Source organism: Hippocampus bargibanti, linkage group LG12 (genome assembly GCF_051943395.1).
Source record: "Hippocampus bargibanti isolate YZ-2025 linkage group LG12, ASM5194339v1, whole genome shotgun sequence".
Lineage (NCBI taxonomy): Eukaryota > Metazoa > Chordata > Actinopteri > Syngnathiformes > Syngnathidae > Hippocampus > Hippocampus bargibanti.
In genome coordinates, this window is record NC_142745.1 from 18956079 (window position 1) to 18983659 (window position 27581).

The 27581-nt window shown below is 40.5% G+C and overlaps 2 protein-coding genes and 1 long non-coding RNA gene across 4 annotated transcripts; 1 reads left to right on the forward strand and 2 right to left on the reverse strand.

The window, feature by feature from the left end:
* Positions 1-28: 28 nt before the first annotated feature.
* Positions 29-16799, reverse strand: mbd1b (methyl-CpG binding domain protein 1b). Of its 2 annotated transcripts, none has more exons than XM_089010203.1 (16): positions 15242-16799; positions 14860-15000; positions 13925-14060; positions 13551-13804; positions 12124-12206; positions 11937-11977; positions 10583-10711; positions 10416-10499; positions 10213-10233; positions 7472-7564; positions 6807-6968; positions 6507-6656; positions 4546-4617; positions 4391-4462; positions 3006-3101; positions 29-2936 (listed from the first exon to the last, which is right to left on the reverse strand). In XM_089010203.1, the coding sequence occupies exons 1-16, from the start codon at positions 15541-15543 to the stop codon at positions 2457-2459; spliced, it is 2316 nt and encodes a 771-aa protein (XP_088866329.1). In that variant the 5' UTR covers positions 15544-16799; the 3' UTR covers positions 29-2456. The 2 variants fall into 2 exon arrangements, with proteins under 2 accessions (XP_088866329.1, XP_088866327.1); XM_089010201.1 differs by having other exon boundaries at positions 30-2936; positions 6507-6677; positions 15242-15550.
* On the forward strand, positions 15560-24787 carry LOC148890806 (uncharacterized). The gene is made up of 5 exons (XR_016116626.1): positions 15560-15700; positions 19754-19910; positions 22546-22616; positions 23565-24034; positions 24157-24787. It is a non-coding gene; the product is annotated as an uncharacterized LOC148890806 (long non-coding RNA).
* Positions 17222-26874, reverse strand: cxxc1b (CXXC finger protein 1b). Its single transcript, XM_089010204.1, has 14 exons — positions 26757-26874; positions 26266-26381; positions 26083-26183; positions 25848-25987; positions 22939-23094; positions 22688-22834; positions 22482-22586; positions 21338-21516; positions 19832-20039; positions 19618-19728; positions 19211-19260; positions 19032-19128; positions 17603-17755; positions 17222-17516 (listed from the first exon to the last, which is right to left on the reverse strand). Exons 1-14 carry the CDS (start codon positions 26757-26759, stop codon positions 17370-17372), a joined length of 1713 nt encoding a protein of 570 aa, XP_088866330.1. The 5' UTR covers positions 26760-26874; the 3' UTR covers positions 17222-17369.
* Between the last annotated feature and the right edge of the window lie 707 nt (positions 26875-27581).

Sequence of the window (27581 nt, forward strand, 5' to 3'; positions counted from 1 at the left end):
TTCTCTGTTCTCAAAAAAAAGAAAGAGTGCCAACAACTACTGATAACAATGTTCTTCTCTTGGAGAAAGACTCCTTCAGTAGAAAGACGCTACAGCGCAGTGGAGTCAGGACGAATAGGCGCAGCAGCAAAATATTGTTTTACAATGCCGTTCTTTAAACTATTGAAAAAGAGGTTTTATTTTTTGTTTCATTCTGCAGTATGTACAGTTTTGCATTGTAAAATAAAGTAAAAAAAGCTGAATACATTGCACTTCGCAGATTTCACCTATCGCAGGCTATTTTTGGAACATATCTCCCGCAATAAACAAGGGTTCACTGTATTACATATAGGGCACAGAAGAAATGAATGAATAACTCGTTTTCAAAATTGAAGTTAAAAATAATGACTGTTATTGTGGTTTACATGACTTGGAAAGGGAATGTAGTACAGTCTGAGGAAAATCCACTCAGAACAGCAGACATGCTAACCACTACTTCGAGCAAATAAATGAATTGTCGGTTCATTTTGGTTTGTGGTGATTCTCTCTCCAGTGGCATGGCACCATCACCACACAGCTTTCTATCTAAAAGGTTTATACTGTATTCCAAACTGAACAATAGGGCATTGAGCTCCTCAAGCCTGCCTAGCAACAAGTGCGTGGTGTGACCTGAAAAAAAATGTTATTCTATAACTATCGTGAGACACACAGAATGTTTTTAAGGGCCTTGGGCTGCTAGGAATAAAAATATGGAACTTAGTTTTATTCCAATTTAGCCACTGGGGGATTTTTGTCATTCCGGATTTTAGATCACGGATCAAAAGGATTAACAGAAGGAATCATCTGTACAACACATCTCTCGAAGGGCCAACACATTAGGTACAATTGCATTGTCAAAACATTCCGCCTGGAAAGACCCCCAAAAAAAAGAAGAAAAAAAAATCACTATTGACTGACACTTAACATGTTTTTGAAGTGTAGGAGGAAACCGCAGTACCCAGAGAAAACCCACGCCGCATAGGAAGCCAGGAGCCAGGAATCAACTAATGACCACTACACCATCCAGTTTCATTTAGTTCATAAAAAAATATTGAATTTGGTTCTCAGTTTTTTTGTTTTTGATGAGAATTCCTGACATATGTGCAATCGAGATCCAATCCAGATGTGACTTTTGTTTTAAATGAGAGATCTGCCGAAGGAATCTCAAGATTTCCTCCGGGTGATTACAATGCGTGCATCAGCATCATCTATGCAACTAAAATGCAATTTTCATGGAAATATTGTTGCCAGAAAATTTGCTCATTACGAGAAGCCATATTAAACACTGGAGAAATGAATTTGGGAAATTGACAAAACCCACATCACCCCGTAAAGGACAACCAAGTTGCGTCCATAATTTGTAAAATCACTTCAAATGACTTCTACTGAGCACATTTTACAAAGATTCCACGGCATATAGCCTATATTTTACATTTTAAGACTTGCACTGAATATTCATGAAGTCTTGTTTTCTAGTTGATGACGTTGCCTGACGTGACGTCACACCAGGAACGCCCCTGACCGAGAAAGCGACACACAATGTATTTTGGGTACTTTGTTTGGTCTGAAAACTTCGTGTTGATGGCGAAATTAGAAGGAAAAACACATATAACGCAATGGTGAATCGTTGTATGTCGCATCAAGACTACCAATTGCGGTAACACCATATAGAAGTGGCCGCAAATTCCCAGCAGACAACTCAGCCCATTTCCAACGGAGCTTGTGCGCCATTTGTGCATTTTCTGGGACGCTACATTAGAGTCCAGATGGCTCGAATTGATGCGGAAGGACTTCCTTAATCGATTACAAACATTTATGCTTTCCTCTTCAGAACTTTGAATCATACTCATAAGTGGATGACTAACAAGAAAGCATCTTCCCCGAATCTGCAGCCCCCATTGTTTTGATTCTTGAGCAAGGCAAGACGTCCTGGCGTGACGTCACAAACTGGGGGTGGGCCTTTCTGAAAATCCCCAGTTCCAAGGTCATTTTGTGGAGGTTTTGGGACACTTTAAGTCATTTTTATTGGTGTTTTGCATTTGACTAAAAATACCAGCCTGCACGATTTGGGTATTTTTGATGCTATAAAACGTTTTTCTGATGTCACTTAGGAAACCAAAAAAAATGGTGTCGGTTGTCCTTTAAGCTAATGTGCTAAGTCAAGAAGAGGGAAAAAAAACCGTTGAATATCATCATTTGACTGATTACAAAACCATTTTGCAGGCTGCTGTAGCACGACAAGTGCAATCAAAGTGGGGGTCGTCGTGGGACTTGAATTTGGCCAACGACAGAGCAGTGGTATCAGTCGGAGAGCATTCGGTGAAACCGCCCAGATGTTAATAGAGATATAACAACAATGGAAAGAGACGCACGCCCCCAACATTCTTTGAATGCATTTGGTAATGCTGGGTCCAACATGGTCGCACTCCAGCCGACATTCAGCGTCCTCTGTTGCAAAGCAATTTACAGGAGAAGCAGATGTCAATGTTTTTCTTCACCAGGAACTCGCACGTGGAGGCCCGCTCTAATATAATGGGGGTGTGGCTTGATAAGGGCTCTTTGTGGGGCAGCCCCTGGCAAAGGGCATATTTCTCCAGACTCAGAAGTAGACTGACCACCTCGGTTGAAGATACCAACTTATGCGGGAACTTACGATAAAGCGAGTGGGTGGGTAAGAGCGGCTGCCTTTGCACAGTCACCTGATAGAAGCAGCCCGGGTCTATCAGCACAATGGTGTCCGACATATTGGATTGCTTGGAACACTGGACGACTTGAATCTGCGGGCCCTTGGCCATGACGGCATACCAGAGGATCGGCAGGGAGGTGCAGCGTAAAGAAGTGAACAGATTCAGCAGCTGGTTATCGCTGTCCGCCTCTGCTACCATTGCCTTGTCGGCCAAACTGAAGATCTGTGTGATCTGTGGGGGCGGAAGGGGGTCAAGATAAACCGGCAACAATGCGACGGGTTCTTTTTATTCAACACCGACCATTGGCAAATCGTGATCCTCCTCCTCCTCCTCCTCCTCCTCAACAGGTCTCAAACAATCTGTCTCAAGATGAGATTCTTCTTGGTTTTGCCGAACCTGCAAAAATAAAGGTATTTTAATTCGTCATTTTGCGTTGTTGTGTGTCGTGTGGAACAGATATAGATTGTTTTTCAGCATTTTTGGCCACGACATTCATCAAGGAGGGGACTCTGCTGAGCGGTTGCGCCTTTTCGGTATCACAAATATGTCAGCACTGTTTTTGATTTGGGAGGAATGTCGGTGCCATTTGACTCTCATCGCTGGACACTTCTTTTGTGCTTTTTTGCGCCTATACGGTAACGGGCAGCATTTTCACAGCTGCGCTTTGTTCAGCGGAAATGTTGGTGCTGTTGGACAGTCTGCAGCTGCATTGATGCATGGCTTGAGGAGGCCGCGATGAGAAGAAAGGAGTCCCAGCGCAGAGTCCCGATGCGTATGTTGAACTGTTGCAGCTTGGAATTGAAGCGTCGGACCTCAACCGCGCCAGTCTGGCTAATTCTTTTTCTGTGGGTTGAGTGAACGCTGGCGCGTGTGGCTGCCGCTGCTCACCCACAGAAAAACTGACCCAGGGACTGTAAAGTGACCTTGAGAGTTTTGAAAGGCACTTATAAATCAAATGTATTATTATTATTAATAGCTAGCTGGCTGGCTATCTGTTGGCTATCTATTAGCTAGCTAGCTGGTTGGCTGGGTATCTATTAGCTGTCTATCGGCGAGTTATCTGTTGGGTATCTAACAGCTAGCTGGCTCGCTTTCGCTTTAGAAGAAGGAAACTATTAAGGGTATTTCTCTGTTGTCTAAGGAACGGTCTCAGTCAATAGAAGAGGTTGAAAAACTTCTGTTGATTTGGATTAATGAAAAGCAGCTAGCAGGGAACAGCGCGAGTGAGGGTATCGCCGAGAAAGCATGACAACTTCACTCAGATATCATCAAGAGGCAACCTGGAAGTTTGTTATCCATTGACAACTACCCTCACAACATACAATAGCACATTTATCATACATACAATAAGGAATATTTTGTGTAGTTTTAAGGTGTATTTCGTAGAAAAGTATGTTATATGGGGACCTGGAAATGGATTATTCTCATTTTAATGGTTTCTTATGGGAAATAAATGTTTGGAAGACAAATTTTTCACCTTAAACACACTTTCTGGGAACCAATTAGGTTTGTAAGCTGAGGTATCACTGTACTGGATGGGCAACAGCGGTTGAACATTTTTGAGAACTATGTTTGAGAGAGAGAAAAGGGGAGGCATCCTATGAATTTTTCACTAACAGGGCGCATAAAGATAACAGACAAACACTGATGTGACCATCAAGTTTTGAGAATGACAAAGAACTTACCAGAGAGCCTTGATTATTGATTTGGACACCTCTTTTTGACATTTCTTGGTCTTCCAAAATGGAACGATTTAACTATAGAAACAAAGGATTATATCTCTTGTTATGATATGTATATATGTGGTGTCAAAAGCATGTTAAAAAAAAATCACTCAAACCTGTATTGAATTGTTGATCGAATTTCGAATGTCATTTGTTTGACTGCTTGAAGGTTCTGAGCTACAGCCAATCTAAAAGGAGAACACATATTGTCAAGGGTGTCAAAGTTATTTTTTGCCACGGGCCACATTAGGGTTACAGTTTCCTCTCGGGGAGTTATAAATTTCAGGAAGAATTAATATGGTTCATCCCATAATCGGTCAAATATAGAATCAACTTAAAAATTCTTCTTTATACATTTAAAGCTATCCATAACCTTGCACCCCCATACCTTTCTGACCTTCTTCAAATTTCTATTCCCACCTTCAAATCCCATCTCAAAACCCACCTATTTAAAGGACAACCGAAGTCTCCGGACAAGTTGTGTCCATAATTTGTAAAATGGCTTCAAATGACTTCTACTGAGCGTATTTTACAAAGATTCCACCGTATATAGCTATATTTTACGTTTTAAGACTTGCGCTGAATATTCCGGAAGTCTTGTCTTTGAGTTGGTGACGAGTCCTCACGTTACGTCACTGAAGGAACGCCCCTGACCGAAAAAAGGACACATTGTAGCAGTTCGTGATGCAAGAACTGCTACAATGTCAATGCATTTTGCTGTACTTTGTTTGGTCTGAAAACTTTGTGTAGCACCAAAAAGAGGCAGAAGATGGCGACAAAGCTCCGTGTAAGGAATTAATCAGCCCGTGGAATTTTCTGCCTCTTTTTGGTGCTACATTTCCCGCCCCCAGATACCTCAAAATGGCACAGAATAAATTCTTTAAACGATTGCAAACATGTATGCTTTCCTCTTCAGAACTATTTGAATCATATTCATAACTGGATGAGTAACAAGAAAGCATATTCTTCGAATCTGAAGCCATTGTTTTGATTCTCCAGCAAGGCAAGACGTCTTGGGGGTGACACCACGAACAAGGGGGCGGGATCTTCTGAAACTGGCCACTTCCGGTTTCATTTTTTTGCAGTTTCAGCACACTTGAAGTCATTTTTATTGGTGTTTTGCATTTGACTAAAAATATCATACTGTGTGTTTTGGGTATTTTAGATGCTATAAAACGTTTTTTTCTGATGTCAGTTAGGAAACAAAAAAGTGATGTTGGTTGTCCTTTAAAATTGCATTTCATGTGTAGCTTTCTCTTGTTTCTATTTATAATTGCATTTTATTTATTGTATTCTATGTATAATTGTATTTGATTTATTATTATATCTATGCTTGTCTGCGACTGTAAAGTGTCCTTGAGACCTTTAAAATGTGCTTAAAATGTAATGTATTATCAGTGTCTGAAACTCATGACAAAAAGTTAGCGGACACCCGCGCAGACAACTGAAAAGTTGCCTGCCCCATTTTTCACAACTTGAAACACAATAAGATGACTAACCGCAAAAAAAAAAAAACTACAGTTACGAAGTATAAAGGATTTTCTTGCCCCAAAAAAATTGCCAAATGAACGTTCGTCGTAAAAGTTGTACGCCCCGGGCGGACATTTTCAAACACTGGTATTATTATTATTATTATGGTATTTTATTTATTGTATTCTATTTGTCTATTGTATTTTATTTATTATAGTATCTATGCTTGTCTGTGAATGTAGTGTCCTTGCGAGCTTTGAAAGGCGCTTGAAATAAAATGTATTATTATTAATATCCCCTCCACATATTAAATCTAGAGTGCAAAACAAACGAATGAATAACTACTATTCACATTTGAAGCCAAAATAATGACTGTTAATGTAGTTTCCATTCGACAATTTGAAATTTGCGTTCAGGCTTTCGCAAGCATCGTGGAATTTCACAAGGTTTATTTTACTTTTGCAGGCTGAATAAAATTATCTGGCAGGCCAGATTTGGCCCCAGGGCCTTGACTTTGACACCTCTACACTGACTTAGAAAGGGAATTTTCATTTCAATATTTGAAATCAGCATTTAAGAAGTGGTAAATGAAAAAAAAAATACTAACTTCTTGGAAGCCGTCGTCTTCGTCACACATGTCCCAGAAGCCCGGTGGCAATTTACTCCTCTTTAGATTAGTCTTTCGACTGTACGTGTATTGAGGCCGCGGCCTGCCCGGCAGTGATGGATCATCCGATCTATAATCACCGTGAGACATCTGGAAGGGGAGCAAGTGCCTCTGTGGAAAATAAGCCGATCCCATTTTATCACAAAAAAAAAAAAAAAAAAAAAAAAAAAAAAAAAAAAAAAATCGGTGCGGTGCATTCTCGACAGAAAACAGACGGCAGGATGACTGGCAGCGCAGTACCATTGCCTGTGTCTGACACTGTCGCAGGCGACACTTCTGCCTCTTTCTGTTGCTGCCGCCAAACTTGGGTTTGTCAACGCAAAAATCGCACGTGCCGCAGTCCTTCCTGCAGAGGCACCCGTCGCATTGGCCGCAGGCGCGTCGTTTCCGCTTCCTATGCCACTGAAAATATGGACACACGTACACGTTTCCATTGAGGCAAACTGGAGTCGACTGCAAGATTCGCAAGAGCTCATACGGGGGAAACGTGTGTCCACTTTACGCGACAGAAGTTAAACCGTGACTTCTTCCCCCCCCCCCCCGTCCCTTTTTTTTCTTCTCCACTTTCCCTACGGGCAGGTGCGTAGGGGGCAGAGGAGCTCAGAGAGGTCAAATGAGGTCAGGCCATTTAATGATTTGAAAACATCATTAAGTTCTTCAAGAGAATTCTAACAGGTAGGAGAGAGCAGCGGTATTCTGGAGCAACTGGAGACGCTTTGTGGAGGATTGGCTGACCCTAAAGTCAAGTGCATTAGGGTCATCCGGTGATATACAAATGTTTCAAAATGCTCTTGAGGAACAAGCGGCTTATCATTGTTCTATGTTCGTCCTAATAGTGGCGGAAATCCTTCATTTTTTTGCTTTGACAAGCAACGTTTATGGAAAGCAAAAGCTAATGGACTCACGTCATCATCATCGTCTGTTGAGTAGTCATCTTCATCCTCAAAGTCCATGTCAGGAGAATAGTTTTCGTTTTCGCTGCTTTTCAGCTCCGGCAGCTACAGGATTAACAAAATAAAATCAATGCAGGCCACGGTACATGGGGGGGCCCTATGTATCGTATTTTCCGTTGTATAAGGCGCAGTGAAGTATAAGGCGCACCCCTAATGTATGGTGTATTTTCAAACTTTTTCCATGTATAAGGCGCATTGGACTGACTGACTATAAGGAGCACTTTCAATGAATGAAAAATGTTTTCCGAATATAATTCATAAATATAGCAAAGTTTTCCAAACATAATATAACAATATAGAAACATTTTCCAAATATAATCTATATAGAGATGTTTTCCAAATGTAACATATATATTAGTTTAAAAATATATTTATATTGAAACGTTTTCAAAATATAATATATAAATATACGTAGAAGTTTCCCAAATATAATACAGTATATAAATCTAGAAATTTTTCCAAATATAATAAACTGATCGTGTGACTGTAAAGTGACCTTGAGAGTTTTGAAAGGCGCTTAGAAATGAAATGGATTATTATTATTATTATTAGTTATCTATCATCTAGCTCACCCACGGAGGGACTGGTCCTGTGACTGTGGAGTGACCTTAGGAATTTTGAAAGGCGCTTAGAAATGAAATGGATTATTATTATTATCATTATTATTATTCAACAATGAAAAGGTTTCTTCAGCCGTCATCTGTACTTCTTGGAAGGTGTCGTCCACGTATTATTATTAGCTATCTAGCAGCTAGCTTTCATCCATTTGAGTTACTTCCTGGTTGAGTGAACGCTGGCGCGTGTGGCCGCCGCTGCTCACCCACAGAAAAACTGATCGTGTGACTGTAAAGTGACCATGAGAGTTTTGAAAGGCGCTTAGAAATGAAATTGATTATTATTATATATCTAGAAAAGTTTTCCAAATGTAATATATAAATATATTAAAGTTTTCCAAATATAATATACGTATAAATATAGAAATGTCACAGAGGATACAGAAAGTGCTGAAGAATGAATGACTCTCTGTGTCTTTGTATTGTCACATTATTTGTTATTTAGTTTTTTGTTACTTTATGTTACTTCCGGGTTGCGTGAACGCTAGCGCGTGTGGCTGCCGCTGGTCACCCGCATAAAAAATATCCTGTGACTGTAAAGTGTCCTTGAGAGTTTTGAAAGGTGCTTATAAATGAAATGTATTATTCTTATTACTATTATTACAATTATTATAATAATTATTAAAGGTTTCCTGTATATACTATATAAACACAGAAATGTTTTCCAAATATGATATATAAATAGATCAAAGTTTTACAAATATAAGGCACACCACATTAAAAGGCGCTACACGGTACAGTACAAGTTGGGGCCTTCTACAAGGGGGGAATGAGTCAGTGGCTGCTGGCAGTCGTTGCAAGACCTGTTGTGGCTCAATATGACTTCAAGAAAATCAAGGCTTTAGGGCAAACTTGGGCAAACTACGGCCCGCGGGCATTTAAATCCGGCCCGCCGAACTCGTCCTAATTATAGTAAAAACTGTCTGAAACTCATGACAAAAAATTAACGGACACCAAGGCACACAACTCTGAAAAGTTGCCTGCCCCATTTTTCACAACTTGAAACACAATAAGACTACTAATCGCAAAAAAAACGGCCGTGAAGTTGCCTGCCGCATTTTTAACAACTTGAAACACAATAAGACGACTAATCACAAAATAATGAACCAAAAAAAAACAGTGTTGCTAAGTATTATGGATTTTTTTTTTTAATTAAGGATGTACCTACCACGAATGCCCCCTTGCTTAATTTACAGTAAATATCCCATGCTGAAGATTTTGCTCCAGTTGTTGTTTGTCCATATACCGTTCGTTATGTTGCACAATGCAATTCTTGCGTTGCGTTGTCTGCTACAAGCCACTAAGCGCCTTTCAAAACTCTCATGCACACTTTACAGTCACGGGATAATGTACGTTTATGTTTTGTAGCGTCATACATTTTGTTAGCTTCTCTTGAATCTTTCTGAGGTTCTGTGCATCTACTTTGGAAAATGATATGCAAATGCACGACCTTATAACGCTCAGGAAAGTCCGACGCACGAAGCAGGCTTCTGATTGGCTGCCGTGCCGAGTATGCAAATTTCACACAGCCTCTGTCTGTGTGCTTGGCAACGATACACGTGTACTGTTTGCGCGTGAAGGCGAGTTTGAGTATTTCGTTGTGTAATATGTTTTGAATGTTGAAAGTGATTCCATTTATCAATAAATGTTTTCTTTAACTTTGCCCCTTCAATTGAAACGTATTAAAAACAGACGCAATCTTGATAAATCACAGTGCGTATGTTATTTTAATCTATTTATGTTTCCTCCTCCCAGTATCTGCGAAATAGTATGTAAATGTCATCTCTTGCATATTCCTTGAGACAAATTTACTAACTGATGAGGGTTTTTTTCACATTTGAAAAACAGTTAATTGGGTTGTAGTCTTCTTACTGTAATATGAGGTTTGCACACACTACATTTAATGCTCGAGTATATCTGGCCCCAACACTCCTTCCAAATGCTCCTGGCCCGGCCCCTCTGTCAAATTTTAGAACCCATTGTGGCCCGCCAGTCAAAAGGTTTGCCCACCCCGGCTTTCGGGTGTGCCTTATACACAGGAAAATTTGGTAATTTATTTTACACAACTGGAAATAGCACCTGTGAATCCATCGGTTCATCCTGCAAAATAAAGACACACAAAATGCATGAGAACTTATTTTCAAAAATGACATGCAAGTTGAATTATATATATATATATATATATATATATATATATATATATAATTCTGTTACCATCTGGAATTTCATATAACCTACCCCCTTGTCCAAACACTGGCATTCCACAAAGACAAAACAATCACCTGCAAACTGCCGTCGTCATCATCCAGTAATTCAGAAACATCGTTTTCAGGCATCTTTGTAAGCCCACTTTCGCTTTCTGAACTCTAAAGGAGGGAAAGGTCAGTTGGATCATTGAGACTTTTTGAACAATCCAATCAAAGAACTGTTGTGCACCTGGCGTTCTTACTCTGCGAATTGGACAGATGCATTTGCGCATTCTGCAGACACGTTGTCGGTTCTCTGGACTCTTGCATTTGGGGCATTGGCCGCAGTCGACTTTCATGTGACATCCCACACACTGCCCGCAGGGAATCCACTGAAGTTGGTGCGAGCAAGAAAAAAAGAAAAGATGTTTGTTAGGCTGTGACTCTTTTGCAGAATAACACAAATAGATAGAAAGTTAGCTAGCTAGCCAGCTAATAGCTAGCTAGCTAATTAGATAGCTAATAGATAGCAAATAGCTAGCCAGCTCGGTAGTCAGCTTGATAGCTAACTACATAACCCTCTCTTGAAACCCTATTTTGGAATCCCAAAGCAGGCATAAAATACGACTTTGAAACCCCAATTCTGACATAAAAACCACACCTTGAGCCATGAACCGCATTTGGAACCCTAACTTGGAAATTCTGGCTTGAAACGCTGGCGAATGTGGCTGGCGCTGCTCACCCGCAGAAAAGCTGATCCTGTGACTGTAAAGTGACCTTAAGAGTTTTGAAAGGTGCTTATAAATCAAATGTATTATTATTATTATTTTATTATGTTTAGTCGCAACAATGTCACATTTTGTTGTGAGAGGTAAAACATTTTGATGCAATTTTGTATTTCCACCAGTTTTCCTTGGATGTCGCCATTATGCCGAAAACAATCACAACATATGGGATTTTATTTACTACTTCCATCATGATGATAATAATAATAATAATAATAATAATAATAATAATAATAAATTTCGTTTCTAAGCGCCTTTCAAAACTCCCAAGATCACTTTACAGTCACAGGATATTTTTTTTTTTTGCAGGTGAGCAGCGGCAGCCACACGCGCCAGTGTTCACTCAACGCGGAAGTAAAAAAGTAAAAAAAAAGACAAAAACAAAATAACAAATAATATGACAATACAAAGACACAGAGTCATTCACTCACACGCGCCTGCGTTCACTCCACCGGGAAATAACTTAAATCGATTGATAGCTAGCTAGCCAATCGATAGCCACCAGATACCTCGCTAGATAGCCAGCCACCCAGATAGTGAATAGATAGATAGCTAGATAGCTAGCTTGCCAGCCAGAGCTAATAGACAGCAAATAGCTAGGAAAGCTATTGTTTTTTTCATTCAAATATTGTGTTCTTTCAGAAATGGAAATGTTTACATTTTTTCTTTGTCACTTTAGTTTTAGTTCAATTCGGTAGTTCAAGATGAGTATTCAACATAGTGTGACAAATGACGGTTATTAATCGTCTGTAAACTGAGTCAGCCAAAAGCAACAGACACTCAAAATCTTAACGTGCGACATAAAAAAACAGTGTTGAAAATACGACATTACCTTCCGCATCCGAATCAACGGATGCTCAATTGTCCTTGAGGCTGCGGGGGGATGAGGGGGGGGGGGTTGAAACAGAAGAGTGGAGGGTGAGTCAGCATAGAATGTGCATCCACATAGCAATTATTTCAAGGTATATTGTCACTCTTAAAATTCTTCCCAATGACTTAATACACGTTTGCTGCCGTACCCCAACACGAAGGACAAGATGGTCGCTTTCTTTGCCTGTCGTACCACGTGCCAATGAACTTCATATTACATCTGGAACATAATCTGTTGAGAAATCAAACAAGGCTGAGTTCTTCTGGATAATGTGGTTCGTTAATGCAGAACACCAGAGGGGTCAAAGTCATTTTTTTGCTGCGAGCCACATTGTCGTTACAATTTCCTCTCGGGGGCCGTTATGAATTAGGGGAATACAATAGAATGTTTAATACCCTCCACATACAGTGATACCTTGGCTTACAAACTTAATTGGTTCCCAGATAGTAAGGCGAAGTGTGGATACCAAAAATTGATTTCCCATAGGAAACCATTAAAATGAGAACAATCCGTTCCCAGGTCCCCAAAAAACAAAATTTTGTACTTTCTAATTTTCTAAGCCTTAAAACTACACAAAATATACGGTATTTTATGTATAATAAATGTGCTATGGTATTATAACTAAAGAAATAAACTGTACTATATAATAAAGTTGTTTTATTTACCTTTGTGATGGTCGTTGATGGCTTCATGGAATGGAGTGGCCGGTTTCATCAGCATTAAACACTTGATGAGAAACGTAGCCTTCTTCTTTCACCATCTTGAGGAATGATCCCTTGTAGGTGCTTTCTGTGTGATAATTGTATTTAGTTCCTCATCAATTGTGTTCTGTTTAGCTGGGTTGATAGCTTTTTGCATCAAGTGTACAGATGGCTTGTGCGGGTAATTTGTGGAGCCTGATTGATGGTATATTTTAACCTTGCAGTCTACACTCTGCCTTTGAACTATTAAAGTTGAAACTCTTTCACTGTCGTCTGCCTGTCTCTTTAATGCTTAACACCCCCCCCCCCCCCGCCCCCCGTCTGCTGTGTTCTGGACCAATCACATGGCTTTAACCGAAGACTGGGGACGGGGAATAGAGGACAAAAACAGTCGGCTGCCATTTTGTTGTGAGAAGAACGGGCTCACTCGCGAACGACACATCACTCATTGAGACAGCTCCGTGTGTATCCCAAAAAAAAGTTAGAAAAATTTTCATAGATCTAACGTTTGTAAACCGAAAAGTTCGTAAGCCAAGGGGTTCGTAAACCGAGGTATCACTGTATTACATATAGAGAGCACAACAAATTAATGAATAACAAGTTTTCAAATTTGAAGTAAAAAATAATGACTGTTATTGTGGTTTACATGGGACAATTTTAAATTTTGGTTCGGACTTTAATTAGCACCTGGGACTTGACATGCTTGATTTGCTTTCCCGGGCCGAATAAAATGATGTGGTGAGCCTTGACTTTGACACCTGTGATGTAAACACAATAACGGCGGCGGCGGCAGTAGCGGCAACTTAATATCAACATGTCATCAGCGAGCATTGAAGAGAAATGGTTGGAATTTCATGCCAAGAACTGAACTCACAATGTTTTATCGCGTGGGCCAGGTTGTCCTATGATGGAGAGGTGCGGTTTGGATCTTGAGGGCGGATTAAAATTAATTTTAATACTAGGTACAACCGGTTCCTTGCTAGCAATTTGGGAAATGGTCTCATTTGAGTGGAAGGATGTGGCCCAATTATTAGAAGGGCGCTTGGGGGGGGACTCTGGACTCTCCGCACTCTCTCCTTTGTCCACCCAGCTGGAGTCTGAGGATGACCACCGCTCCTGCACCTTCCTCTGGTGGTTCAGTAAGCAAAACATAAGAAAAAACCCGACAGCAAAAGACAAATATTTTTATATATATATATAAATATATATATATATATATATATATTGAATATTGTACAGGGACAATACCTTTCGTCTACCTCGATTTCGTTTGACTATGCCATTACAGAAGATCCCTGCTTTGTAGTCAAAACGTGATAGGTCTTGGACTCCGACCAACAACGACATCAGCTCTACTTTGCTTCTCACCCGTAAACCTTGAGGACTGTGGATTAAAAAAAGTCAATGCAGCTTTTGGCCACCTGTATACAGTGATCCCTCGCTACTTCGCGGTTCACTTAGCACGGCTTACGTGCAACACGGATTTTTTTTCAGGGGATTTTTTTTTATGGCATGCAAATGCGCAAACAAACAAAGTAAAAGAAACAACACTGCAAATAACACTACAAACAAGGCAGAATAAAAAAAAAACATTCTGCTCCATGAGCTACAGCGCAGCAGAGTCAAAACGAAAATATTGTTTTACAACACCGTTCTTTAAACTATTTTAAAAAAAGAGGGTTTATTTTTGTTTCATTCTGGAGTATGTACAGTTTTGCATTGTAAAAAAAAAAGTTTTTTTTGTTACTACATTGTACTTCGCGGATTTCACCTATCACGGGCTATTTTTGGAATGTATCTCCCGCGATAAATGAGGTTTTCACTGTACTTGCTTTTGGCTATTCCAACATTCACCCTTAAAAAGCTGAATATCAGACCACAAAAAATACCTAAGCAAAAGCTACATTCAGTTTTATTTGACTAGGTTTGTTCCTCATCTTGAGTGGCATCACTCACAGTTTTAATTTCAGTCAAGATTTGTTTTTGTTTTTAATCGGCATGGTGTAAATCCCAATTTGTCTTTTCTTTAAGAATACCTTATACTGCTTATTTCAACAATGCTGTCTAATTTGACCAAAGAAAAGAAAACCCAGGCTGACTGTTTGACTTCAAGTTAAGTGTATCCGACCTCCAGAATGCATGTGTGCCACCATATTATTTTGAAGTGATCAAAAGGTTGTTACCTGAGGTAATACACATCCATTTGTCCAATACTAGAACCAGATTGTCGAATAACCTCTTTGCGTTTCCAACCATCTCCAAGTTGCGGAACGTCAAACCAGCCCTCATCGCTTTGTTTGCGCTTACGTTGTGTTCGCATAATTCTAAACCAAACAAGCAAAGGCGAAATGCCAAATTAGGCATTTCATAAGGACACATTTTGTACACAATTTGCTATTGATGAGAACACACCACATTTGGCTTTTGGTAAAAATGTTTTAAAGATTCATTTTAGTATTTCTACATTTCATTTTAGCATTATTTGCATCGTCATAATTACATTACTGGTACATTTGAAAACCTAGATATGGCATCTCTGTATAATATAATCATAGGTGAACTTACCTAGTGAGTATTTTATCAGCAATTTCACTACTCTTTTCACTTTCTCCTGCTAGGCTTTCTGCATCGTTCTCCCCTTGCTCATCGTCTTCCAGCGGCTCCAACCAGTTAGTGGGAGGAAGGCCAACAGGGGGCTTTACTTCACGCGTCTGATTTTTCTCTCCAGGTGGTTCCCCCACACAAACTGTCAATGGGGCCCCGGAGTGGTTATGTGCTCCCTGTAATTCGCTCGTCTTATCTGCCCTTTGGCCTCCATCTTCCTCCGCAGGCTCTTGTCCGGGAAGTTGCAGCCGTTCCCCGTCCATTGGGGCATGAGTTTTAAAAGAGAACAACCTGGACTGTTTTAAGGCGACAACAGAGTTTGTTTAAATCCGATAAGGAGTGTTTTCTTCATATTCTTGTTTCACCATGATGCAGTCCGTTGCCTGTGGATTCGAGAGCTGGTCGAGGGTTACAAAAAAGGTAATTGAGTAACCAGCAATTAGACAAATTTCATACAATAGGATGAATTCTTGAAAAGTAACAGTTTGATGTGAAATCGTCACAATATGAGTGTTTATCTTAAACACACTCAGGATTTGCTCTCTGTACTGCGAAATGAACATCGTCGGTATATTTGTCACAAAACATGCGATTGTCACACAAATATCAAGTCGATTGAACTGAAGCTCCTCCGATTGAATAGATCGCAGACTCTGACATAAATGTTGTTAATCGCTTAAATCGGACATACCTCTGAACAAATCGAAAACAGTTTCCGAAAACAACCGGCGCCAGGTAAACCGGTATTTGAAACGCTGAAAAAACGGCATGCTAGAACCAAAAAGCGAAAGCTAACTTCATGGTCGCAGTGAGGAAACACCAAGATTATCAAAAGCACCCAAATATTGAACAATGCGCGGCTTTCGGTTCGACGGCTCGGTAGAATCGCGAACTTTAAGTATAATAGGATGTACCTAATTGACAGTACAACACCACGATTCCATTGGTTTCGAACCTAGCTAGGTAGCTAGTACATGTACATCGATGACAACGACGGAAGCTGCGGTAGCACAAAATCGTCGACCAAAAATTACAATCCGTTGCCTCATACCCACTGAAAGTAATTCTAATCGGAAAAGTTATACCGTGTGGTGCAAGTGCGTAACTAAATCATGATAGTTGTGAGACAATGTCATTTTTCAAAAACGAAGTACTATAAGTGACCAAAGTGCATTGAACTCTCACAATAGTGGTGTGTCGTTCGCGAAAGAGCCGGTTCTATGTACCGGTCAACCTGTGCGTTTTTGCCGTACACAGTACGTTTATTATGCATTTTAAGACATGTACGACGTACAAGAAAATATGTACGGAAAAACGCACGTTTGTCAATTATGGGTACCATCCGGTATACACCGACTATCACGAAATGGCAAATCAAGTCAAACGAATTCGCCGCGGTAACCTCTATCTCGGTATCGTTTTTTTTCGTTGCAAACGAAGCAAGCGGTTTGATGCTACTGTGCGCATGCGTCTGCCGCCTGGGGATTTCCCATTGTATCATTCGTCATGTAATGTCATCATTTATTAAGAATATGTACAGAAGGATATAATGAAACACATGTACAATGTAACATGTTAAACTAAATAAACACGTTTGAAAAAAATATGTTGTACGATTATTTTGTATTTTGGAAGGGAAAATATGAGTTTGTAAGGGCATGGAGCCGTGGAGGTTGACGGGTATGGTTGTAAGATCTGGATCTTTGAAGTGAACGACGGGAGCCGGCTCCTAACTGGGAGCCATATATGGGAGCCGACTTTTTTTCTCAATTTCCCACACCTATTCTTCTGTTAAAGCCTCACGTGATTGGTGAAGATCCGTGGTAGAGGAGGGAGGAGGAATTACAGACACACAGGAGAAGGGGGAGGGGTTAGAAAAATGGCGGCACACTGAGCACATGTAAAAGGTGAGAACGGGGGACAAGAGCTTCAACTTTATTTTGGCTGTTTGTAAGCAAAAAACAGCACTAGTTTATTAAGTCATTAAAATGAGTTGAATTTAATTACTATACAACAAATTAAACAATTATTCAGATAGAAGAAAGTGTATTTGTTTCAAACTCGTCCACAATGAAGTAGACAACGTCCACTATCTGTCCTTGTTACTACGAAGATCTGTGGTCAGAGGATCATGCTGAATGGTTTGGTGCAACATCAACGCGAGCAGCCCAGCCCTGTTGGTCATAGCGGTCCTAACATTGCGCTCCTGTTCAAAGAGCTCATCCAACTTGTACCACTGTGGGTGCAGAAAAAAAAAGTCACATGATTTGAGTTATCTGAATAACGGAGGCGGTGCCACGCAAACCAAGAAATGATGCGCACCACTCTGACTCGCTCCAGGTCCACTTCAGCTCTCCTGAGCTTCTCCCAGTTATAATGTTTGTTACATTTCCGTTTTGAGACTCTGCAATATTCCCCTGTCAACTCAAAGACATTTTTCACCATCGGACACCCGCACACTTCATCCACAGGAACCTGAACACATCATGAATCAAATACAAAGGGGTGGGGGGATGAAATGCCCCCAAAAGCAGCATGTACAGTGATACCTTGGCTAACAAACTTAATTGGTTCCCAGAGAGAGTGTGTAAGGTGAAAAGTGTGTATCCCAAACATTAATTTCCGATAGGAAACCATTAAAATTCGTTCCCAGGTCCCCATAAAACATCATTTTCTAAGCCTTAAAACTACACAAAATATATCTTATTTTATGTATAATAAATGTGCTATGGTATTGTAATTAAAGAGATAAACTGTCCGGTATAATAAAGTCATTTTATTTACCATTGTGATGGTCCTTGATGGCTTGATGGAATAGAGTGGCCATCTTGAGGAATGATTCCTTGTAAGCTTTGGCAGCTTTATCGTCAGAACTGGCTGCCTCACCATGACGAATGACTCTGAATCCCTGTATGACATTTAAAGTTCTCGAAACGTCTGTGGCTCGCTTTGAAATCATCAATAGATGACGAACTTCCAGGTTGCCTCTTGACGATATCCGAGTAAAGTTGCCGTGCTTACTCTGCGATAATGTTACCTAGTTCCTCATCAATTGTGTTCTGTTTAGCTGGGTTAATAGCTTTTTGCATCAAGTGTACAGATGGCTTGTGCGGGTTATTTGTGGAGCCTGATTAATGGGATACAGTAAAGTCTCGTTATATCGATATTCAAGGGAGTCCGAAAAAATATCGATATAACCGGGACTATCGATATATCCGACCCTGTTTGCATGTAATTTTCTCCGTGCGTGCATAGAAATAGTATCGATATAACCGGGATTATCGATATATCCGATATCGATATAACGAGACTTTACTGTATTTTAACCTTGCAGTCTACACTCCGCCTTTGAACTATCAACAAAGTTGAAACAAGTCCAGATTTCACTGTGTTTTCTATCCATTTCCTCACTCTCTATCATCTGCCTATCTATTTTTATTTGCAGCTCTGTGTTTGTGTAAACCCCCCCACCCCCTGCTGTGTTCTTGACCAATCACGCCCGGCTTTAACTGAAGACTGGGGGCAGGGAATAGAGGACAAAAAAAGGCTGCCATTTCCTTGTGAGGGGAAAGGGCTTGTTCGCGAACGACACATCACTCATTGTAGCGCTCCATGTGTATCCCGAAAAATAGTCCGCATGCCAAGATTAAATTCTCGGGAATTCAATGTCGTAAGCCGAAAAGTTTGTTTGCCAAGGCGTTCGTAAGCGGAGGTATTACTGTATTGTACATGACGCAAATCTTGCACCAACCTTCGGATCCCTTGAATGTTCTGGACACAAAACCTGAAGCCGCTTGCAGTAAGTTTTACTTTGGGGATTGTACACATCACAGAAGAGTCTGGTCGCTCTATGATGAAAAAAAAAAAAAAGTCACGCAATGGTGAACTGAGAGAAAACCGCTTTTTTAAATGTTCTTTTTTTATTCTTACCCTTCAATTCTTGTAGGATACATGGAACCAAAGGAGGTTTGACTCTCATACTGTCAAAATAATGAGATCGTTTCTTAAGCATCCATCTGCTTTTATAATAACAATAATAATAGTCCATTTCATTTATAAGCGCCTTTCAAAACTCAAGGACACTTTACAGTCACAGGATATTTTTTCTGCGGGTGAGCAGCGGCAGCTGTACGCGCTAGAGTTCACTCAACCCGGAAGTAAGATAAAGGTAAAAAAAAAAAAGAGAAATAATAAATAATACGACAACATTTGATACGATTTCTAGCTTGTATCACCCTACTTGTATGATTTGTAACAATTCTCTCGAACAACAATGCTCTCACACACAGCCTTTGTTTACCTTTGAGAAATTTTGAAGCGATAGCTGAAGGACTCACCTTTGCATAGCACCTCTCCATATGTCTCAGTGCAACTTTGGGATTGATAGGGTGGCTGCAGGACACGCAAAAAATCTGAAGGTCTGTGTCATCTCCATCCCCTTCATTCACCTGAAAATATGCGCCATCATTGCAGATTGTGAATCAGGAGGACAAGTTTCGTGACATCAAAACCATGACAGGAGACATTAAAAAAAGAAAAAACCAAGTGAACCTCCTCATCCTGCTGCACCGCCTGCTGCTTGGCCTTGGCGATGATTCCCTCCAGTTCGTGGAAGCGGCGCTCCATTTCGGTGAGGCGCAAGCGGGCGTTTTGCTGCTCCTTACGAATGCGCTCCAGTTGCTTTTTACCGTGCTCTTCGGCAATGCAGGGACTCTGCTGCCACTGCTGGATCCGCTGAGGGAGGATCTCATAGATCCGACTGTGGAAAGATATGCGCGCACACCAAGATAAAAAAAATGAGAAGGGAATGCCGGCTACCTCGAACACAGACTACAGCGTACAATATGCGTGTCATTTGCACTGTAAGGAACCACAATGTTTTAGATCAGAGGTGTCAAAGTAAAGGCCTGGGTGGCAAATAATAATACATTGATTTTTAAAGGACAACCAACACCTCCGGACAAGTTACGTCCATAATTTGTAAAATCACTTCAAATGACTTCTACTGAGCACATTTTACAAAGATTCCACCGCATATAGCTATATTTTACGTTTTAAGACTCAGACTGAATATTCAGGACGTCTTGCTTTCGAGTTGATGACGATGCCTCACGTGACGACACGGAGGGAACGCCCCTGACAGAGAAAGCGACACACAATGCATTTTGGGTATTTTTTTCTCTGAAAACACTGTGTTGATCGCGAAATAAGAAGGAAAACTACATAAATATAAATAACGCGATGGTGAATCGTTGTGTGTCGCAGGCAATTGCAGTAACACGCATAAAGAAGGTGTAAGTTGACACAAATTCCCAGTGGACAAATCAGCCCATTTCCAAAGGAGCTTGTGCGCCATGTTGTGCATTTTGTGGTCGCTACATTGGAGTCCAGACGGCTCGAATTAATATGGAAGGACTTCTTTAATCGATTGCAAACATTTATGCTTTCCTCTTCAGAACTATTTGAATCATATTCATAACTGGATGAGTAACAAGAAAGCATCTTCTATGAATCTGAATTCTCTGAAGCCATTGTTTTTATTCTGGAGCAAGGCAGTTTGTGATGGAGTAATCTGGCGTGACAGCACGAACAAGGGGGTGGGACTTTATGAATTTCCCCAGTTCCAAGCTCATTTTGTGGCAGTTTTGGGACACTTTAAGTCATTTTTATTGGTGTTTTGCATTTGACTAAAAATATCAGCCTGTGTGTTTTGGGTATTTTAGATGCTCTGAAACGTTTTTCTGATGTCAGTTAGGAAAAAAAAAATGGTGTTGGTTGTCCTTTAAGATTTAAAATGAAAATGCAGACTTGCAAATTCAAATATCATCCATCCATTTTCAATAGCGCTTGTCCACCGTATTGACACTTGTGAGCTGGAACCGATTCTGGATAACTTCGGGCCAGAACCTCAGTCCACCTTGGACTGGTCATCGGCCAATAAATAATATCAATAAATATTTGCGGGGGAGGGGGGCAGAGCGCACACACACAGACTCCACCAGCGCAAAGTGTCAACATCGCTACATGACAGCTTCGCGACAAGGAGAAAGCTCTTACTTGGCAGCTAGCTTCATGCCACAGTCCTCCGAGCAGTATTTGGAGTTGGCTCTTGTAGCTTGAACGCAGTTGGGCCCGAGACACTGATGGCGCCCACCATGATCGCGGATGTCACCCCTCTCACTATGGCGGTTCCTGTCCTTGTGCTTTTGTTTCTGCTTATGCCGCCGAGACTCTTTCTAAAAACGCATACAGTGATACCTTGGCTTACGAACTTAATTGGTTCCCAGACAGAGTGTGTAAGGCGAAAAGTGTGCATCCCCAAAATTAATTTTCCATAGGAAACCATTAAAATGAGAATAATCTGTTCCCATGTCCGCATAAAACATAATTTTCTACTTTCTAATTTTCTAAGCCTTAAAACTATACAAAATATACCTTATGTTATGTATAATAAATGTGCTATGATATTATAATTAAAGAAATAAACTGTACTATATAATAAAGTCGTTTTATTTACCTTTGTGATGGTCGTTGATGGCTTGATGGAATGGAGTGGTTTCATCAGCATTAAACACTTGATGAGGAACGTAGCCTTCTTCTTTCACCATCTTGAGAAATGATCCCTTGTAGGTGCTTTCTCTGCGATAATTTGACCTAGTTCCTCATCAATTGTGTTCTGTTTAGGTGGGTTGATAGCTTTTTGCATCAAGTGTACAGATGGCTTGCACAGTTGATTTGTGGAGCCTGATTGATGGGAATTTTAACCTTGCAGTCTACACTCTGCCTTTGAAATATCAAAGTTGAAACGAGTCCAAATTTCACTGTTTTCTATCGATTTTGTCACTCTCTCTCTGTCGTCTGCCTGTCTCTTCAAAGTTTAAACCACCTCCCCTCACTGCTGCGTTCTTGACCAATAACGTGGCTTTAACCAAAGATTGGGGGCGGGGAATAGAGGACAAAACCAATCGGCTGCCATTTTCTTGTTAGGAGGACGGGCTCGTTCGCGAACGACACATCACTCATTGTGGCAGCTTCGTGTGTATCCCGAAAAATAGTTTGTATGCCAAGGTTAAATTTTCATAAATTTAACGTTCGTAAACCGAAAAGTTCGTAAGCCTAGGGGTTCGTAAACCGAGGTGTCGCTGTATTTGTAGATGTCAACTTGTTACCGCTATATCATGAGACAATGAATGTATCTTACTTTCTTATCAAACTTTTTCTCTCGTCTCTTCACATGCTTCACTTTTACGGCTTTCTTTCGCAAGACGGGACTGAAAGGCAGTTCATCGTCATCAGTTGCCCATCCCTGGTAAAAGAAAAGAAAAGTCCAAAACTGGTGAGCCCGCCTAATTGCGAACAAAATGTTAGCCTTGATAAACTACACCGGTCACACTCCGGTTGTACTACCATGCTGCTGTGAAGCCCTGCTGCTTTGTACTGCCGGTAGAGATCTGCCTCGCTGTCATAGTCGTCAGAATACCGCCTTCGTCTGCGGTGGTAGTTCTCTCGTCTTTCTCGTAAATACTGTTCCTCTTCTTTGACACGTAGCATTTTCTGCATGAAACAAGAGGCAATTGCTTTCACCTTTTTCAAGAGAAGCCACGTTGAAAGGCCTATATACAATTCAATGCATATTTATTTAAAAAAAGATAACATACCCTCGCTCGGACTTCACATTGTCTAAATCTGCACTTCTGCCTTATTTTATTGGGGCCCCCGAACTTTTTCATGTCTTTGCAGAAGTCACACTGCGCACAGTCTTCAGTCCTTCTGCACGGCTCACACTCGCCACACATTCTCACCGAACGTTTCACCTGCAACACATAGCAAAACCAAATTTGAGCTGTGAGCAATAACGGTATCACATAATCACTCTTAGGAAACCTTTGAACAAAATGCTTCTTCACTTGACGACTACTTTTGGGATACCAGTAAGTACAAGTAGTCAGATGGATGTTAACATGTAACAACCTGGAAAACGAGGCAGTAAACCAACCATTATGCATTTTCCTCTTTCTTTGTAGTTATTTTTCTACTATACTTAACTCATACCTCCCGGCAAACGACTACAGTCTTTGTGTTTTTACTTCCGTGTATCCCGAGTCACGCCTGCAGTCGGGCTGAAGCAATAACAAATAATGCCGGATGCCGACTACAGGCGGGCCGTGAATGGATGTTAACCATTTACGGACGATTTATGCTTATAGATCGAGAAAATGAAAGGTAGCAGTTCAAGTGCCGATTGAAACTGAAGCGGCACAAGTTACATGTCCCTTTAAAACAGGTTATATGCAGCTTTGCAGTGACATCACCTCCTTCAAGCGCAACACAATGTGCTCTCCTCCATCTTCAAAGCGCCTTCTATTTTTCGTCATGGATGAAATACCACGTAAGTATATGTTGTAACTATTTTATGAGCTTGTTGTACTACGTTCATCCTGTCTACTTGATATTTAATTTAAAGCAGATTCTTTACTTACAGACAGTGTAGGTGTTCAAAGGAAGTAGACGCCGAAACATGTCAGGTATTTGAACACCTACACTGTCTGTAAGTAAAGAATATGCTTTAAATTATTTTATGAGCTATTCAGAAGAGGTTTACCTTGATACTGAAATGCATAAACTAACGCTAACTTGTTTATTTACAGGGAAATATTAAAAATAAGGAGTGTCCCGAATTCGGAACATTGTAACGCTAACGCTATTTTCATGATGATATTGTTGATCCTGACTTGGAACCCGATGCGAATAATTGTAAGTGAATGGTGCGTTTTCCACTAATAGCTGTCCCTCATAGCTTTGCATTCGCAATATGATTATTGAAACGGAGGTCCACGTTTTTTTCTAAAATACCCATGTAGTGTATATCTTTCCAGGTCCTGATGAAAATGAAATAGATGACCATGTTGATGAAGACATTTTGGCATCTGACACAGTCGTAACTGTTGCATTGATGAACTTCTATCACCATTCAAATACTTTCGGGCTGATCAACTACATGCTTCATACGCTACCTCCAGGAAATCACTCAAATGGTGGAAATACCTGTTCTGGTTTCTAGTGGATATTTGTATTTGCAATGGATTTATCCTGATGAAACTCTCTCCAAACCATCAAGTGAAAACCAGAACAGGTCGCCTCCGAAAAAGGACTCAGTTAGAATTCAGGACAAACTTAGCTCATCAGTTGTTTGGCAATTACAGAAGGAAAGGAAAAAGAGAATGCATGAAGGAGAATGACACTGCTGCCCTCATTCATTGGCCCGTAACATTGGATAAAAAGAGAACACGTAAAGAGTGTGCAAAGGAGAAAATTTGTCGCGAGCCAAGAACAGGTTGTGAGCAATGCAAGGTGAACCTATGCATTCCATGTTTTCAACCATAGCACAAATAAAAACATCCTGAATTATTTTAAATGCATTCTAGGTTTATTTCATGCATATGTGACTTGTTGTGAATGCATTTTGTAGTAATTTGCAGGTTTTGGAGGAAAAAAAATCTTAATTAACATTGCAATAATTATCTAAAACTTCAATCAATTTCACAAAAATGTCATCTTATTCTATTATATGTTATGAAAGTGTACTGAAAGTTTCATAAAGATTGAACAACAAATAAAAGAAGTTATAACCGTTTATTTGAACACACGTTCGTTGGCTGCAGGCTCTGTAGGTTGTGGGGCAAGAAATGCAAAATGCCTGCTAGGGAGAGTTAAAGGACAACCGACACCATTTGTTTGTTTCCTAACTGACATCAGAAAAACGTTTATAGCATCTAAAATACCCAAAACACGCAAGTTGATATTTTTAGTCAAATGCAAAACACCAATAGAAATCACTTAAAGTGTCCAAAAACTACTTCAAAATGAAACCGGAAATGGCCAGTTTCAGAAGGTCCCGCCCCCTTGTTCGTGGCGTCACGCCAAGACGTCTTGCCTTGCTCAAGAATCAAAACAATGGTTTCAGATTCGGAGAAGATGCTTTCTTGTTACTGATCCAGTTATGAATATGATTCAAATATATCTGAAGAGGAAAGCATAAATGTTTGCAATTGATTAAAGAAGTGAGTCCGTGTCAGTTTGAGGCATCTGGACTGAAATGTAGCGTCCCAGAAAATGCACAAGATGGCGCCCAAGCTCCGTTGGATATGGTCTGATTTGTCTGCTGGGAATTTCTGTCAAGTAGTATCAAATAGTAGTCTTGGTGCAAAACACAACGATTCACCATCGCGTTAGTTATGTGTTTTCCTTCGAATTTCGGCATCAACACAGATTAGTTTTCAGACCAAACAAAGTACCCAAAAATGCATTGTGTGTCGCTTTTTCGGTCAGTGACCATACCTACCGTGACGTCACGGTAGGTATCGTCATCAACTCGAAAACAAGACTTCCTGAATATTCAGCGCGAGTCTTAAAACGTAAAATATAGCTATATGCGGTGGAATCTTTGTAAAATACGCTCAGTAGAAGTCACTTGAAGTGATTTTACAAATTATGGACACAACTTGTCCGGAGGCGTCGGTTGTACTTTAAATGCAAATATTTACATCAAGACAATGGGAAAACTCACCTTTGATCCTCGCCTCCTTTCACTCCTGTAGTCCGGCGTACTCGGGGTACTGTACTGTCTTTCAGTTCTATCAGAGTCTGTTTCCCTTTCTCTGCTTTTCTTTTCTTTTCTGTACTTTATTTCCAGCAATGGGTTTTCATCTGTTAACAGGAAGAAGGAAAGAATAAGCCCTGCTATTTTACTTGGTCACATGATGTACCCTGAGAAAGGCTCACTGTCAGGATCAATCAATCACCTCTGCATCTCATGCAGTACCACTCTCTGATTGCCTTGGCCATCTTCTCTGTTATATTAATGCAGTTTCCATGGAACCACTCGTTGCAGTTATCGCAGCCACTAAGAGGAGCAAACGCAAGCATTTCATTTATGAGCGCGGGTTAGCACAAAATAGGCGATTAACCAGCAGTGGTGCGCTTACATCATGAAGCAGTTGATGTGTGGTTTCCTGCAAATGCAATACAGAGGGGCATTCTCCCCATCCATGTTGCTGCCTTCAGGTCCCGGAACGGGGTCAAAATCAGACGCTTCGCTTTCCTAGGAAAATGCAAACAATTCGACCATACATTGCGTTATATAACACGAGTAAAACGGACAAATGAGATGCTTACTATGTTGTACACAAAACAGTCTTGCTTGGCAGCGGCTTTAACTTTAGCCACCCACTTAAAATACGTGCTTCATCGTTTAAGGATAGAAAGCATATTGCTCGTGGTTATCTGTCACACTGGTCAATTATCATTTCCCGAATTAAGAGCTGTGAACTCTGATCCGTTTCCTGCTTTCGACGAAAATGTGTCAATAGCGGTGGACTCTAAATTCGGCTAGGTTTGTACCGAACAACGACACATACCGAAACAAGCAATACCTCATTGTTCTGAAATAAATATATAAACGCTGGCGAAGGCTTACCATGATTATTTATATTATCTTGGAGTTGTTGCAAGACGTACAGAAAATACAAACAGCGAATAACAGTGTAGCTCTGAGCACCCTAATTAAGCTTAGCTTAACCGGAAACTACACCGATTGCGTCACGTCATTTGAATGGCACTCTGCAACCAGAAAATGCATTTCCGTCCCCTACGGGACTGGAGTATGTTTACACCCATCTCTTACGATGAGAAGGTTTCTTCAGCCGTCATCTGTACAAAAGTGAAGGCTACATCTAAGATTGAATCTGAGGTGGTTCTTTAAATCAGCTAATTTAAAGGTGGCCTTTTCTAAGTTACGTACCAGCAGAAGGATGTCTCTCCCAAAGTTGGCAGCAATACGTCTGTGTAAGCTCTCAGTCGTACAGGAGTGGTCCATCGATGAGGTTTCTTCAGCCGTCATCTGTACAAAAGTGAAGGCTACATCTAAGATTGAATCTGAGGTGGTTCTTTAAATCAGCTAATTTAAAGGTGGCCTTTTCTAAGTTACGTACCAGCAGAAGGATGTCTCTCCCAAAGTTGGCAGCAATACGTCTGTGTAAGCTCTCAGTTGTGGAGTGTCCTAAATGTCGCCCGGCGGTGGAATAATAATAATAATAATAATAATAATAATAAATTTAATTTCTAAGCACCTCTCAAGGAAACTTCACAGTTGCGGGATAAGGACTTTTTTTGTGGTCAAGAAATGTGCTTTAGCAAATGTGACTTCAGTATTTGTGAACTGTGTTTCCAAGTGACAGTGTCTGGGTCGAGCCATGGAAATCTCACAAATGTTCTTCCATTAACTATGGTAGCACACAGACAA

Excerpts from the sequence above, each read along its gene's own strand:
- mbd1b (XM_089010201.1), bottom strand. The coding sequence starts at position 15,543 with ATGGACGGGGAACGGCTGCAACTTCCCGGACAAGAGCCTGCGGAGGAA. Across the intron at positions 10,500-10,582 it reads GCATCTGTCCAATTCGCAGA|AGTTCAGAAAGCGAAAGTGG; the intron begins GTAAGAACGCCA and ends TCCCTCCTTTAG. Across the intron at positions 7,565-10,212 it reads ATGAACCGATGGATTCACAG|CTGCCGGAGCTGAAAAGCAG; the intron begins GTGCTATTTCCA and ends TTAATCCTGTAG.
- cxxc1b (XM_089010204.1), bottom strand. Across the intron at positions 22,835-22,938 it reads AATGTGAAGTCCGAGCGAGG|AAAATGCTACGTGTCAAAGA; the intron begins GTATGTTATCTT and ends TGTTTCATGCAG. Across the intron at positions 20,040-21,337 it reads GGCATGAAGCTAGCTGCCAA|TCGGATCTATGAGATCCTCC; the intron begins GTAAGAGCTTTC and ends ATCTTTCCACAG.